Raw genomic sequence first — 16312 nt, 5'->3', positions numbered from 1 at the left:
ATAGGTACCTTTTCTGATGCTTGAAAGGTAGCTTCATTTTCCTATTCATTCCTGTATAGATAAATTAGCTCAACTAGTTTAGTAAACTGAATACATTTAAAACTGATTACATTTAAAAAAAATACAGGGAGATAATTTAAAACAGACCCATTAATTAAAATGACATCATAATTGTTAAGTTGTATGTAGAAATGAGTAAAAATTAAGTCCAGGGCTTGTGATCTGCATTCAAGTAAAAGGATTTCAAGGTTTATATCCATTGTACCTCATCTCATATAAAGAAAATGAATTTAGCATAACTATTCTCATTTTTTATCAAACAAGATTGTTAAAGAAATATTTATGTTAGATAATAACAGTGATTCATGCTGTCTTGAAAAAAAAAAGAAAATCTCTGGATTTCCAACATCTATGCAATCTATTTTTATATAAAAAATTATACATCTTTGTGTTCTGATTGTCAGAACTCATTATTACTAAACATACTGTTAGCAAATGATGTGTCTAATATAGAAAATGACATCTTTTGTTTGTAAAAAATTGCAAATAATGATAAATGTGCACAAAGTGCATCTTTCCTTCTCTTTGAACAATTGACAATATCAGTCCATAGTATTTTTTAAAAAAAATATCCTATCTAAAATCATGCATTCTCAAGGTACATTCCTATATATTTAAACTGCTTTATAGGTTCAATTTCTTAGAGGTTTATAGGTTCAATTTCCTATCTAGCATTAAACTGCTTTCTAGGTTCACTTTCTTATCTATTTACATTCTTAGGAAGTTCATTATCAACATTCATTCTATGGTTTAATCTGTTTTCTTTGAACATTTTTAAATACTATATAAGTTTTAAATAGAAAGTAGAAATAGAGGTAAATTAAGTAATTTTAGCTAAATTCAAGACAACTGTGTTTTGCCTTTATATATCCTGAATGAATTAGTAGCTTCTATAATCTTAAATGTGTTACCATAATACACCATATATACTCAGGATAGTTTCTTAGGTTTTCATCACTAATATTTTTTCTGTACTATTTTGGCATAAGGCAAATTACTAATATTGACTATTAAATATAGAAATAAGTGCACAAGTATCATTTGAATTTTGTTTTGGAAAAAGAAATCTGCCCTCCAAAATCAGCCCATGATTTTTATTAAAATGCTTTAACATTTTCTGCTGATGCCAATTTCAATAATGAGCAGCAGATTCAAAACAGACTGTTTCAGTCCGTTGTATCTGTTTTTACTATTTTGTATTATTTTAATAACTTTATCATTTACCCACAGAACTCCTCTCTATAGATAGATTAAACATATAATAAACAAGTAGTAACATGGATAATTTGCATAGTTTTTGCTAATCTTGCTCTGAAATCTGCTGGGAGGAGGGCTTATTTATATCAAGCTCTTTTCCTTTCAGTGAGACTAAATGGCTTTTTCACTGTCTTCCAGGTTCTCATATTAACTAATATGCTGACTATTTATCTATTTGGATCCTAATTATTTTCTATTATCCTGAACACGGACTGGAATTCAATGTAATGATCATTTTGGAACGCAGAAAGACAATTACATTTCAAGTAATTATTTTGGATCATGTTGGAGACATCAGCCATCCTTATAACAAAATCAGTATCTTGAACACTGTTGGAGGAACTCTTTGATATATATGAACCTATGCTCTTCATTCAGTATATTTTCCCATCTCCGTAAGTTATAAAATTGTATGTTGCAATCTATGTGACATAAATTGGCTGCAGGTTTACCAATCCCCAGAATTCTTACCTTAGATATTTTACTTGTGGGTTGATTGGTTAAGAATGTTCCTTTCCATTATCATTCCTCTGCAAACTAATTCAGTCTTCCATTGGCCCAGATTTAGACTTCACCAATAATGTAACAATTTTCCACTTTATTCGTTGCCTAAGTATGAATATCCACACAGCATACAATAAAGTCACTAATAGTTTTTTTTTAAAAAAAATAAAGCATGATTTTATGCATACACATGTTTTTGCATACACATGTTTTTACACAAACTCTTGAGTTGTAAAAAATTAATTGTTGAAATTGCTGACATTTTATAACTTAGCTAATGTCTACATAAGATAACCTAATCCTGTGTGCTTCAGTTAGCCAGAAAACAAGTAAAGTAGTTTTGTGCTATTTAAAGTAGATGGGCATAATTTTCCTAAATTCAGTATCTCATCTCTGACTTTACAAATGTTAATAATTTTACCTTTATGTTTCCTATATTATTTATGCTTGCTTGTGTGGCTGTGCTTGCCTTTTTTAAAATTTATTTTGCTTTTTTTATTTGTTTCGAGAGGGATCAGTAGAGAACACTACTCTGGAAATAATAACAAGTTGATTTAGTTGTGTACATTTCAAAAGGCTTTGTTAGCAGTGTTAAACCTTCTCCACCATATTCTCATCTTCAATACAATTAAGTTATGTTTACGGTAACATCCTCTCAAGTAAAAAATAATAATAATTTCCTTCCATGTGTGTGTGTGTTGTATGTCAATAAAACAATTTGTTAAAATAAATACAATTATTCTATGATAAGGAGAATATAATTGCTGTTACAATTACTTATTTCAACCTCCTGTTTTCACATGCACATGCATACATTGCCAGTTAAATTTTATATGCCTATATGCTAATATAGTTACTATGAGGAACAGTAGTAATATAAAAAGAAACCTTTAATATTGCAGAGGTAAAAGCCTGATTCTTTAGAAGGAAAATAAACTTTACAGGTATTTTTAACCGTGAATAATAATAATCTCACTTAAATGTCATAAACTGTTTTTCTTAAAACCAAATTAATAGTTGATTTTGCTCTTATGAATATTGTTTTATCTAGCTATACCAAAGAATGGAGTGATCTTGAACTATTGTTTGAGATGACCATGTGAAAATATACACACATTGACACATGCATATATACATGCAAAAATCATGGGGAGTTAAATAACCCTTTGAATCAAAAACTTATGTATTGGGACATATTTTAGGTAAATGTGACAGAACATCTAATAGGCAGAAGTTGAATTCAGATGTACATCAGTTTCCTGACAGGGCAGTCTTTGAAATTTTCCAAAATTGTTGGAAATGTCAGCAGTATGCATTTTCTAGATTATTTTCCCTCTTCATTGTTTTAAGTCAATCTCTTAAATAGCCTGTCAGCTAATCCAGAATATGAATGGAACTATAGATAGACTATATCTGTTCCCAGCAATATTCAAGCATTTGGTATGTTTTATATTTTGCATTTTTTTGAAACTCAGCCTTTATATAAAATAATATGAGTAGAGAATACTATGTAGACATAGGCAATAAAATATTTTTATGCATTTAGATTCATTTATCTAATTGGCTAAATAGGAAAAAATGCATATATATGCTTGAAAATACAATGTTTTATTTGCCAGATTTACTTTCTAGGCTTCTGAGAAGAATACAGTCCTTCCACAGTTCCATCTTCTCTGTATGTGTATATTTGTACTGTGGTCAGAGTTATGTACCATGTTTTGCATTAAGAAGAAATTTTTAATAATATGAATTTTTCCCATTTGAATGATGACTTAGGAATATAATTGCTGTTTCTAGTAGTATAATCTTTACTAAAATGCATGCACATGATAACTGTTATTGATAGTGGGAACAACTTTATCTTTATGCTGTTGTATAGAGTGAGCATGGGATAGCATGTGTATAAAATATTTGATGTTAATACCTCTGGTAACCTTTTAGGCAACAAGCAAAACATGTTTTTTTTTGCTATGAGAAAATGACTGCCTTTAATATAGAGGGGATAGTATCTGCTGCCTGCTGTCATGCATTAATATGTATTAAATACCAAGCCAAACAGTAATATCTTGCTAATAGTAGTAGGTAAATATTCTTGTATTGCTTCTTCCTCATATATGAGTCCATGTATTTCTTTTGGCACGCATATGTTATATGGAAATTATAGAAGACAGCGTGGAAATCTGAATTTTATTCAGCAGGATCATATATTCTTGGATTATTTTGCTGTATGAGTATCACATGGTAGCATTCTTTTAAAATAGTTGTTTAACAGTGAAATATTGGAAATATTTCATTTATGATACATACTTTGGTATCTTGATTATTAGTCATAAAAATTCCATCATTCTTTTCAGTACTTTCTCAACATGTCCACAATAACCCTACAAATATTTTCTTACTATATTAGATTTGCCAGCCTCTTTTCTCAAATTTAAAATTGTCAAATAGTTTAGGTTATAGAAGTTTGGATTCAATGAGTGTTGTACTGTTTTGTATGGGATAGCATGTGTATACAATAATAATGCTGGATGATGATGATGAAGAAGACGACGATTTTAAATTTATTGGAAATAAACACTTTGCTGACTGTTTTTGATCCAGTCATGAGGTGAGAAGTGGAGGACAATGACTTCATTTTCTTCTGGCCACCGGGGAAGAATAATTATACTTTCTTTTGCAGCTATGGTGGTTTATACCGAATATCATTCACATGGTTACAGTTTGAGATTACATGTTTTCTAAAGTGATAATTGAATGAAGAGTTTTAGTTGTGTGTTGCTTCCTGTGATTTGATTCTGCATCTGTTATTTCAGGAGCAGTTCTGTTTGATATGACTTGCAATTATTATTTCCTTTGACTGGACCTCCTTTTTTCACTGGTGCCTACACATCTTCTGAGTTTTTTTTTTAATTAACATTTTATCCTTTCTTTTCAAATACTACAGTTCTGTTAATAGAGACAGTAAAACATGCAAATTAACATATATAAACTTGTATGAAACTGCAGCATCCTTCCAAATTAGGCGTCTTTTTTTTCTTTGTTAACCTGCCAGGCCTTTCAAACGGTTTTGGAGATGGCAATAAAGAGTCAGAAATAGATGACACTCCAGGAAGAAAAGTTGAACCTCGTCGCCGTTGTGCATCAGAGTCTAGCATATCTTCAAGTAACAGTCTGTTGTGTAACTCAAGGTAAAAATATGATTGCTTAAATGAAAGGATGCTCAAAATATAGTGGAGGGATCAACAGTGTGAAACTTACAATATTCTAGATGTAATCCATCACACATACACACACACACACACACACACACACACACACACACGAGAGAGAGAGAGAGAGAGATTCAGAGGTTAAATTTAGAAAATCAAATTCCTCTGATGTCGCATGAATTTATGTACTAACAGACAGAAAGAGATCTTTGCAATATTCCCTGAGATGGATTTTAGTCCTTATATAAAACACAGGATTTTTAGTTCTCAAAGAAAGCAACTTTTTTGCTAGCTATATTATGAAAATATGTTTTAAACAGTTGGCAGGTGCATTGGAACAATATGGGAAATGGTATAACTGTGTATAAGAAATTAGTGAACACTGTCCCTATCTTCTCATCAGGGATTGCAAGCATAGTTTGAAATTTCAGCATTTTTAAAAAAATGCTCTGTGTTTTTTTGAATTCATGAATTAGAATTGAAAGAATTCATTTTGCCCTTACAACTTTTGCTGCTGGATAGTAGCGTGAACACAGCCCTATTAAGATAATTTTTGGATCTCTGAGAAAAATATATTTTGGTGATTTCTAATACATTTTAAAATATGTGTAGTTTTAGCCTGCCAAAATGTGGAAAAGGTAAACCAGCGCTAATACGAAGGCACACCTTAGAAGACAGAAGTGAGTTGATATCATGCATTGAAAATGGAAACTACGCAAAAGCAGCAAGAATTGCAGCTGGTAATTGACATATCTTCATGTATATCTCTCTATATATATCACTTAATGCCATGGTGTGTAAAAGAGTCTTTTCAATTTGCATGTGTTTTTTTAACCTCACTTATGCTTTCTTTTGACTAATAACCATACATGTAGTCTTTGACTTATGCCAGTCTCTTAACAACCATTGAATGTCACATTGGTCACCCCCAGATCACAGGATCATAGTTTGGCCACTTGGTAACCATTCTGCATTTATGGCCTTTTGCAGCATTCCCATCTTGTGACCACACTCTATGAAGTTTTTCTGGAAATCGGTATTTACTTACAGTTTACAGCAAATAATGGCTGTTGCAAACAGTGGGTTTGGCTAACGACCACCGTTCACTTAATGACTGCTGCAAAAAAAAGGTTGTAAAATTGAGTGTGGTCAGGTAGTGATCCACTAAATAAGTGGCATAACTTATGACTTTTAATTCTGGGCTCAATTATGGTCATAAGCTCCCTTAAATTTTAAATATAACAAAATTATTTTCAACTTCTTATCTTTGAAAACCCATTCAACAGCTTTCATAAATGTCATTTCCTTCCTTTTAAGATGTGTTGTGATAAGGTTTTGCTAATATTGCCACATTTTTCTCAGTTTCTTCATGGCTATTTGTCACTCATTCGATATACTGTAAATCCTATTTGTTGGATTCAAATAGAGACACAAAGATTTGACATAAGCCAAAAATGTCAGGGAGCTCTTACAAAAAGCTGTGGTGCCAGCTGTCGGAGGGGAACAGTATCCCTAAAGAGAATTTAAGATCAGATCATCATTTGGTGATATTTTCCCTTCTCAGAAATTTTGTAGCATTTATTAAAGGAAGGAAGAAAAAGGAAACTATGCAAGCCATTAGGGGACAAGGATTTGGATTTACAGTCATGTATACCTGACTGAGATAGAGGTAGTGCTGCTCTTTTTTTGGGGGGGGGGGGTAGATTTTTTTAATATCATTTTTGTAAATAACACAAACATAAATAATACTCCTTCCTCCCCCTATATTCCGCACAACAAATCTGTGAGGTAAGTTGAACTGAGAGAGAATGACTGTCCCAAAGTCACCCAGTTGCGTTTCATGCCGATGGCAGGGTTAGAACTCAGGCTTTCCTGGTTTCTAGCCCCCCTCCCCCAGCCAGTGTGGTAACTGAGAATGACAAAGATGGCTTCAGCCAGGTTTGTTTCAAAAGTTGACAATTGGCCCAGCTTTAACAGGTGTCCCAGTTGTGTTTTTTTTCTGGTTGAGGATGCTCTGGCTGTAGTAATTTGTACTTTCCCATTTTGTGCTTGAATTACTGTAATTCTGCTTTACATAGAGGTACTCTTAAAGACAATTCAGAAATTTCAGCTGGTCTAGAATACAATTGGTTGATACCATTACAGCAGAGTAACAGCAATTTTGTGAGATTTGCAGTGGTTACTATTGGCTTTCAAATCCACTATGGGTTATCTACTTTGGGGGCCTTGCTACTTTTGAGACTATGTTGCCTATAAATGGCCCCATTAATCCACATAGGCAGAGAGGGCAAATAAAAAATTTTCCTTTCAGAAGGAGCTAGAAATTAGGAGATGAAAGGAGCTAGAAATTAGGTTTTCTCAGTGGCAGGCCTCTTTCATTTGTACAGTTGATTCTGATTTCAGTGCTTATGGTTGCTTATTAATTTTGTTTTATTGTGAACCATCTACAGTTGTACTAGTTAACGTATACATAATTGTAAATAAATGATCTGTGCGTGCTAAAATTTGAATCCAGTTCACTGAGTATTTTCATGCTCCACAGTACAGCTGGCAAAATTTCTGTCAGCAAATGATCTTTCCTTGATTATTTTCTCAAATATCAAATATTGCACTACAAGTAGTTCTCGACTTACGACCACTCCCTTAACGATAGCTCAAAGTTAGAATGGTGCTGAAAAAGTGACCTACAACCTAACCTCAAAGTTACAAACATTGCACCATTTGGCAATCTGCTTGCATTTAAAACAGCAACATCTTGCAGCCATGTGATCCCAGATTTGTGTTCTTCTCAGCTGGCTTCTGACATGCAAAGTCAATGAGAGAAGCCAGATTCATTTAATGGCTGAAATTTACTTCACCACTGCAGTGATTCATTTTATAACCAGGTAAAAATGGTTATAAAATCAAGTCCAGTCGTGTTATAACTCACTTAATAATCACTTCACTAGGAAAACAAAATTCCTGTCCCAATTGTCGTAAGTTGAAGATTGCTTGCAAAGATTTGGTTTAAGGCAACTTCTAAACCAAATTGATTTTTAATCATGCCAGACAACAATAGCAATAGCATTTAGGCTTAAATTTCACCTCATAGTGCTTTACAGCACTCTCTGGGCAGTCTGCAATGTAGAAGCATAATTTGCACATTGCCCCCAACGATCTGGGTCCTCATTTTATCAACGTCAGAAGAATGGAAGACTGAGTCAATCTTGAGCCCCGTTAGAATTGAACTCCAGGCTGTGGGCAGATACTGCACTTTAACCACTACATCTCTAGATCTTAGTTCATATAGGACAGGCATGTCAAACTCGTGACGTCACGTGATGTATCGGGACTTTTTCCCTATTGCTGGCAATGGGGTGGGCGCAGTTTCACTGTGACACATCCGTCCCGTGGGCCGACAGTTTGACCTGCTTGCTATAGGACAAGGGAAGATGTTGTTGATTAAAGTTGTTTATCAGTTTCTTCCTCCTTTTATTCTCAAAAAAGCATCCTGAATTTACCTTTCCATCAGCTTAAGTATACAGATCACAATGAATTATTTTCTAAAATAACTTTCTTCATTTTAGAAGTTGGACACAATAACATGTGGATTTCAACGGATGCTTCCAATTCTGTCCTTGAACCTCTAAAAGTTGTTTGGGCCAAATGTAGTGGCTATCCTTCCTATCCAGCACTGGTAAGTTAGCACTCTGCAACAAAATCTTTTGGGGAAAACCCAATTTATAAAGTAAGGATCTGTATATAGGAATCAACTTTCATTAGGGATAAAACCAACTATCCTGTTACTCACATCTAAAATTTAGTATGTAATTTCTTAATTCCTAATATGATAAATAACTTGTTTTTTGAAGTTGTCAGGATGTAGCTCTGTTTGCCATGTAGATTCAGTTATACAAACATTTAACAATATGTATTTTGCATATCATAAAAATAAACCAACTTGCACTCATAGGAAGTACAGTGCTTAATGAAATAACAAGTTTATATCTGATTGTTCAGTTAACAGGCAAACATAAGTTTAAAAAAACCAAAACTTTCTGAAACTCTTTGGAATACATTGCACTGACTTTAAATGATAAACCCATAAACATATTTGAAACTCGTTAGATATGTATGTGTGTATACACATTTGTATACATGTGTATTTCACATCTTGTTACTAATTGTGAGAACAATAGTCTGGAAAGTAATGCAATCTGTTATATGATAATTTCTTCACATGCTATTTTTTAAGAACTACAATAAATTGAATTTTAGGATTGTATACTATAGAACTTCAGATTCAAAGGCAAAACGCATGTAGCACTTTCTGCAACTAATAATAATAATAATTAATAATAATAATAATAATAATAATAATAATAATAATAAAGTTGCAAGGGAACTCGGAAGTCATTTCAGATAAATGGCTGTCCAGTCTCTTCTTAAAAACTTCCAGTGTTGGAGCATTCACCACTTCTGGAGGCAGGTTGTTCCATTGGTTAATCGTTCTAACTGTCAGGAAGTTTCTCCTTAGTTCTAAGTTGCTTCTCTCCTTGATCAGTTTCCATCCGTTGCTTCTCGTCCTGCCTTCAGGCGCCTTGGAGAATAGCCTGACTCCCTCTTCTTTGGGGCAGCCCCTGAGATATTGGAACACTGCTATCATGTCACCCCCTGTCCTTCTCTTCGTTAAACTAGACATACCCAATTCCAGCAACCGTTCTTTATATGTTTTAGCCTCCAGTCCCCTAATCATCTTTGTTGCTCTTTTCTGAACTCTTTCTAGAGTCTCAGCATCTTTTTTACATCGTGGTGACCAAAACTGGATGCAGTATTGCAAGTGTGGCCTTACTAAGGCATTGTAAAGTGGTATTAATACTTCACGTGATCTATTAATCAGTACATTTTACCAGAATTTCTCTAACTATAGAGAGTAGTTAGAAAGTTCCAGATAATAGCAATTTTTGCCTTTGAATCCCAAATCCTGCACACCTGTAATGTATTTAAGTTTATGTCTACTAGACTGAATATTAAGTCTGTACAGAATTAATTTACGTCCAGTATTGGAGAAAATTTCTTCCAAAGAATCCCTTTACAAAAGCAGACTTTAATATGACAGTCTCTTGATTTCCAGTGGAGCATTTGGAAGTGCTTGAGGAAGAGCTGTGATTAGGAGGGAATGGAGAAGTTAGTGTGGAAGTTACTGTAGATTCTGAGTTAGAATATCTCAGGAGAGAAATGTTGGTACACTCAACTCCAGATTTTACTTATTCATAAGTTCATAGTAATATTAATTTTTAAATATTTTGAATCTTTAAAATATTGCTAGTTATTTACCATTATTTGCCTCTTCATTTTATAGATAATTGACCCTAAAATGCCTCGTGTTGCTGGTCATCACAATGGTGTTACAATACCAGTGCCACCCCTTGATGTATTGAAAATTGGTGAACAAATGCAGACCAAATCAGATGAAAAACTTTTTTTGGTTTTATTTTTTGATAATAAAAGAAGTTGGTAAGTAATTTTTCTCTCATCTTAAAATATTTTTCTTTGTAAGACAAATAGATATTTATTGGAAATACTCTTTGATAGGAAAAGATTGCTCCAAATGCTGTATTAGAGGAGCAGTGTGTTATTTGTAAAAATAAACAGACTTTGTATGTAAGTACAGCCTTGTTTAGCAATCATCTGCAGTTATGACTTTGATGAAAAAGTAGTTTTACAACCAGTCCTTGCCGTTACAACTTTCACAGATCTGCAAAGCAAAGGGCAGCTGAAGGAAACATCATAAAATTGAGATATTTCATTTAACTTTTCTTTTTATATAATAAATTTTATTAAAGTGTAAAGTTTATAATATAGTCCTTGACTTATAACCATTTAGTGACCATTTGAAGTTACAACAGCACTGAAAAAAGTGACCTGTGACCATTTATCACACTTACAACCATTGCAGCATCCCCATGGTCACGTGATCAAAATCCAAATGCTTGCAACTGGTTTATGTTTATGAGGGTTGTAGTGTCCTGAGGTCATGTGACCAGCTTTTGCAGCCTTTTGACAAGCAAAGTCAATGTAGAAACAAGATTCACTGAACAACAATGTTACTACCTGAACAACTGCAGTACAACTGTGGCAAGAAAGGTCATAAAATGGGGAAAACTCATTTCATAACTTTCGCTTAGCAACAGAAATCTTGGGCTCGGCTTCCGGTTTGCCATCCCGGCTCTGGCGGATGCATGGAGGCGAGCTCTGTCTTCAGCGTCCGGTTTTATCCTGCTTGGGGACTCTGGAAAGGGTCGAAACAGGGTGACGAGTAAGGAGAGGACCCCTGCTTGATCGCGGAAGGGCAGTAGCCCTTCCGCTTGATCTGGGGCAGCTCTCCAAACCAGCAGGAAAAAGACCGGCTATAGCAATATGGCTCGTCATTAAGCTGCTGACAGCTGAAGTCAAAACTACAACCAAGCACTTTTAAAGCAACACAGATGAAACTGGGTGAGATCTGAAGTTCTCTTTAAGACTTTAAATATTTTTCCTGCAAAAGCTGCCCAAAGTATTTCTCCCCCTGTGAGGAGAGAGGGAAGGGAATTCTTACCCAACCCTCTAAGAACAGCGGCGATTGACTACCTAGGGGAAAAGAGCAATTATATTTAACTGGATGCCTATACCTTTGAAATTTGGAAACTAAAAGTTTTCCTATTCTTACTGGAGTTACTGGCTTTTATTTAAAAAAAAAACAAACCTTGAAAAACTATTACTAAAACTTGGGATTTAAAAAGTTTTAAATGGCAGTGGTGACATCTTGTGGTGAAATATGTTATTACAATTTGTTATTGACTAAAAGAGATTTGGCTGGAAGCCCAGAAATTAGAAAAAAACCCTCTCAACCTTGACATATCACCTGTGAGAAACACAGCTGTAAAGAGGGAACTGCAAGGCGGTTTATCTGGCCTGTTTGAACTATGAATTTATTTACTTTCAGAATTATATGTGGGGAACTGTTTTCCTATTTCTTTACATAAGAAGTCTTTGTTATTGCACGAGATAATGGAATACTTTGGACTATAAATTCTTACCTGCCAAAATTTCACTATAAGACTATTCGCAACACGTGAAATAGATGTCACACATCTAGCTATAAAAACTACTTTTAACATTGGATTTTAAAATCCTTAATTTAATACATTATCAAGAGAATACGGATGAAGATCAGGAAAAAATCCTTTCTATGTTGAAATCAATACATGAAACCATTCTTTCAGCATGTAACAAAATGAGAGACAACATAAAGGAACAAGATGCCAGCTTAAATATACAGACCCAGATTTTGACTACAACCAAAGACCTAACAATGCAGAAAGCAACAGAAGAAATGGAACAACTAAATATTAAGACAGAGGACCCAACTGACCAACAGATCCAGCCAACGGGGAAATTAGAAAAGAAAGTGACAACATTGAAAATGGAAAATATTTTTTTCATAAATCAGAAGAAACTTGAGGAAAAGGAAGAAGAACAGACTGAATGGAAGATAAACTTATTAGGACAACTGGGGAAAACTGGAAACTGGGGAGGCGATCAAAGAAATATAATGGGGCTAGTTCTTCCCAAAAAATTGTAATTAAATGGGTTTTCTTAACTCAAATAATACACACAATAATAGAGGGAGAACTGTTTGATGAATTAAAAGTATTGACATGGATGGTTAGTTGGCAAAGGAAAAAAGCCAGAGTAAGGCTGAACGAAACTAGGGTTTTGATTTATTAGGGAGAATTTTATACTGTTGATTAGAAGGTTGAAGATGGTCGAATATAGAATTTTTTTTAGAAAATAAAGTAATATTATAACTGAATAGGTAAGATGTGTAATAAGATCAATAGAGTTTTGGTTTAATATGGTGAATTTTTTTTTTAAATAGAATAAGATTATATGCAAATAGATAAGATGTATATTTAGAATATTAGATTTTGTTATAAAAAGGGGGAAATGTAGAAGTTGAGATAAGGGAAACTCTAGTTACCTAAAGTTTAGAAACTATAACATACCAAATGTTAAGTTGAATACTGAGGGGAAATTAAAGCCTGGGGAAAAAGCTACAACAGGACATTGATGTATATAAGATTGAATGTAAACACAATTAAGGTATGTATAAGTTCAAAATTATTGGTAAATGTAACAAAGATTATTTTACTTAGTTGATAACAATAAGAATTATATTAATTTAATATGAGATAGTAGATATTAAGGGATAAAGAGAGGAAATATCTGCTGTTGTAACTTGAGATTTTTGCTAAAGATTTATGTATGTTATGGAATCATTGATTACCCAGTCACCACATTGCTTTTTAAATGTTTAATTGTAAAATTAGAAAATCAATAAAATATTATTTTAAAAAAAAAGAAATCTTGGGCTCAATTGTGGTTGTAAGTCAAGGACTACCTGTACAAGTTTACAAACTGATACAAATAAAGAAGAATACAAAAAAAGTACAGAGAAAAAGAAATATGTGTTTGTGTCTATATGCTTGTGTGTAAGATTCCTTTCTTCTCCTTCCAGACAAGTTCAAACATATGTAACTTATCACCCCTGACTGATATTTGTTTCACTTCACTTTTCTGTGCAGCCAGAATGTGATTCCTCCCCTCCATATAAGGATAGCCCTATCTCTGTTTGCCTCTCTGAAGTTCCTGAAAATGTGTTTTTTACAGCAATCTTGGGGATCCCGTGTGTTTAGATGTTCTTTTTATTTATTTTTAAGTTTTCAACAGTTGTGATATTGTGATACATGTTTTAATTGTACAGTATAATGCCCAGAGACACTTTCAATGGGATGGGGGCTCATATAAATTTGTTAAATAAATAATAAACCATAAATAACATTGATTATGTTTCCCATATTTCTTCTAAAAGTTGCCACTAAATTATAATGTTCTAATTTGAATGGATTGTCAGATTATATTTTTTCAAGCTTAAAATGAAATAAAGTTTAAATTAAACCTTGTTCTTGTCTTGGCCCCATCACATTTGGAACTGTAGCAAAGACTCAGTGCTTCACCAGCCCCCAAAAGATATACACCGTTAGTTAAAATGATAAGATAGACATTTTAAAAAAGGATTGCTGGATAAGCACTCAGTATTTAATTATTTTGTATCATTTTTAAAGCCTTTTCTTTAATCTGTTTACAGGCAGTGGCTTCCAAAATCCAAAATGATTCCACTTGGGATCGACGAAACAATAGATAAATTAAAAATGATGGAAGGTCGAAACTCAAGTATTCGTAAAGCTGTAAGAGTTGCTTTTGATCGTGCTATGAACCATTTAAATAGAGTTCATGGAGAGCCAGTCAGTGACTTCAGTGATATTGACTAACATAGGTTGTCACCAAGATATAAAACAACCTTGTATAGAGAACTACAAATTAACCTCTTTGTCTACAAGAATGTATTGAAGATACAGCTCAGTAATCATTGATCCAGTGGCAGAATTCTGCAGACTAAACTGGTTGAGCAGCTTCTCTGAATCGCCATTGCCATATTGATTTAAAGTTTTATCATTATGTTGCTGTTTCAAGCATTTCCATTAAAATATATCTTGTTCATAGTGTTCATAAAATGTATATATATGTATAGTCAGCTCTTAACTTATTCTGATTTTAGATGTAGCTTTTTAAAAAATTCTTTCTTTTATTTGGGAAAAAGATAGATTGTCGCTTCCATTTGTTTTCACTTTTTTTAAAAAATACATAGGCACCACTATCCAGCATTAGGTGCTAAGGGACTTTTTAAGGAAATAACATCAGATTGGTTTAGTAGATCATATATTATGATGCGGTGCTGCTTATGTAACTTTTTTGTGATCCATAGTTTTTAACAAGGCCTCTGAATGTTTGACTTTGCAAAAAATCATTACTCTTTGCACAAAGTACCACATACCTAAACTGTAAATTTATGACAACAAATAAATATTTTAAATAAGGAATTACATTATTTTGGAGGGTACTTTGTGAGAAATATAACGAAAATAAAATTATGCTATATACATCAGTTGAAAAAATCTTTAAAAACACTCCATTGTTGCCCAAGATACCATTTTAGACATTTGTTGTGTTTACACAACACTTGCTTAAACTTGTTAAATGTATTATTTCTCACAAACCTGTATCTCATCTATCTCCCCTGGATTTTATGTGCCTCCCTGTGTTATATTTATTATAGAAAATGTATTACTTTGCTTTATAAAGAGAAATAAATAAGAAAGTATATTGATATACATTTTTATACAGGCACATAAGACAATTTGCTTTGAGAGAAAAAGTTGTCTTGAAAATGGTTGTATAAAATAACTTGATGGGTTGTGTGTAATTTGACTTTTTTTGTAACTTGTAATCTTTGCTTCAGTGAGGGGATTTATGTAACTTTTAATTTTAGAACACTTTGGTAGCAATAGAAAATTTGGATACATTTTTGTATGGTACATGTGATGTATATAGAATTAGTACTTTATTTTTATTTCAAAGAGGTAAAGCATTACATTTAGGGAAGGAAGTGGTAGGGGGGTTTCCATTAATATCTTTTATATTAAAAAATAAAGTCAACTATTGATTGTTGTAGCTACTTTCTTTCTATGTTCACTGGGATACTGAATTTGTAACAATGAAAATAGCAATGTTTTCAATGTGATTTATAATGACTACGTTATTTATAAGTGCACTGCGTTGGACTCTTCGTTGATAATTTAAATACTGTACCAAGATATATAATATGCAACACCAAATAATGCATACGAATGCACGGAATATTTATGCCCAGCTTTTTTTAAAAAATAATGGGTTAGCAAATATGGTAAAGCCAATACTTTTAAAATCTTTTAAAACCGTTTCATTGGGTATTCTTCATTGTAAAACCTGCTTGAATCTTTATTTTAAAGCTACAACCAATTTTGGAATAGTTTCTAATGTTTTTATTCCCTATGGTTTGTAATTCCCCCTCCCCTTAGAAGCTTGAAATAAAATTCCTTTCTCAAATGATACTTTTGTCATGCATTTGGCCCTTAAAATGTTTTCCAAATATCCAGAATTGTTGAATTTCCATTGAATCCTAGTCGACATGATGGAAATTCCTCCAACTTCTTAAGAGTTCATTTTAGCATAAGGATCTGAATAAAGAATGTATACATTCATGGGCTCTAGGCAATATTTCATAATATTTCAAACATATAGTTGCTACAACCCAAGTTTTGTATGTATATGTTATCTAATATTCAAGTGTAATTGCTAGAAGGATATTGAAAGTATTTGAA

At 33.0% G+C, this 16312-nt stretch overlaps 1 protein-coding gene across 2 annotated transcripts in view; it reads left to right on the top strand.

Annotated features, from left to right (window-relative positions):
• BRD1 (bromodomain containing 1) overlaps positions 1-16021 on the top strand; it is a 44266-nt gene extending 28245 nt beyond the window's left edge. For both annotated transcript variants that reach the window (XM_015818063.1, XM_015818062.1), the window contains exons 8-12: positions 4874-5009; positions 5643-5770; positions 8597-8706; positions 10372-10526; positions 14200-16021. In XM_015818063.1, the coding sequence (XP_015673549.1) occupies positions 4874-5009; positions 5643-5770; positions 8597-8706; positions 10372-10526; positions 14200-14383 (713 nt within the window). In that variant the 3' untranslated portion in view covers positions 14384-16021. The remainder of the gene's footprint in view (positions 1-4873; positions 5010-5642; positions 5771-8596; positions 8707-10371; positions 10527-14199) is intronic.
• Positions 16022-16312: the final 291 nt, after the last annotated feature.

The sequence above is a fragment of the Protobothrops mucrosquamatus genome, unplaced genomic scaffold, assembly GCF_001527695.2.
Source record: "Protobothrops mucrosquamatus isolate PMUCROS unplaced genomic scaffold, P.Mucros_1.0 scaffold672, whole genome shotgun sequence".
In the NCBI taxonomy this organism is placed as follows: Eukaryota; Metazoa; Chordata; class Lepidosauria; order Squamata; family Viperidae; genus Protobothrops; species Protobothrops mucrosquamatus.
This window is presented reverse-complemented; position numbering and strand designations above follow the sequence as displayed.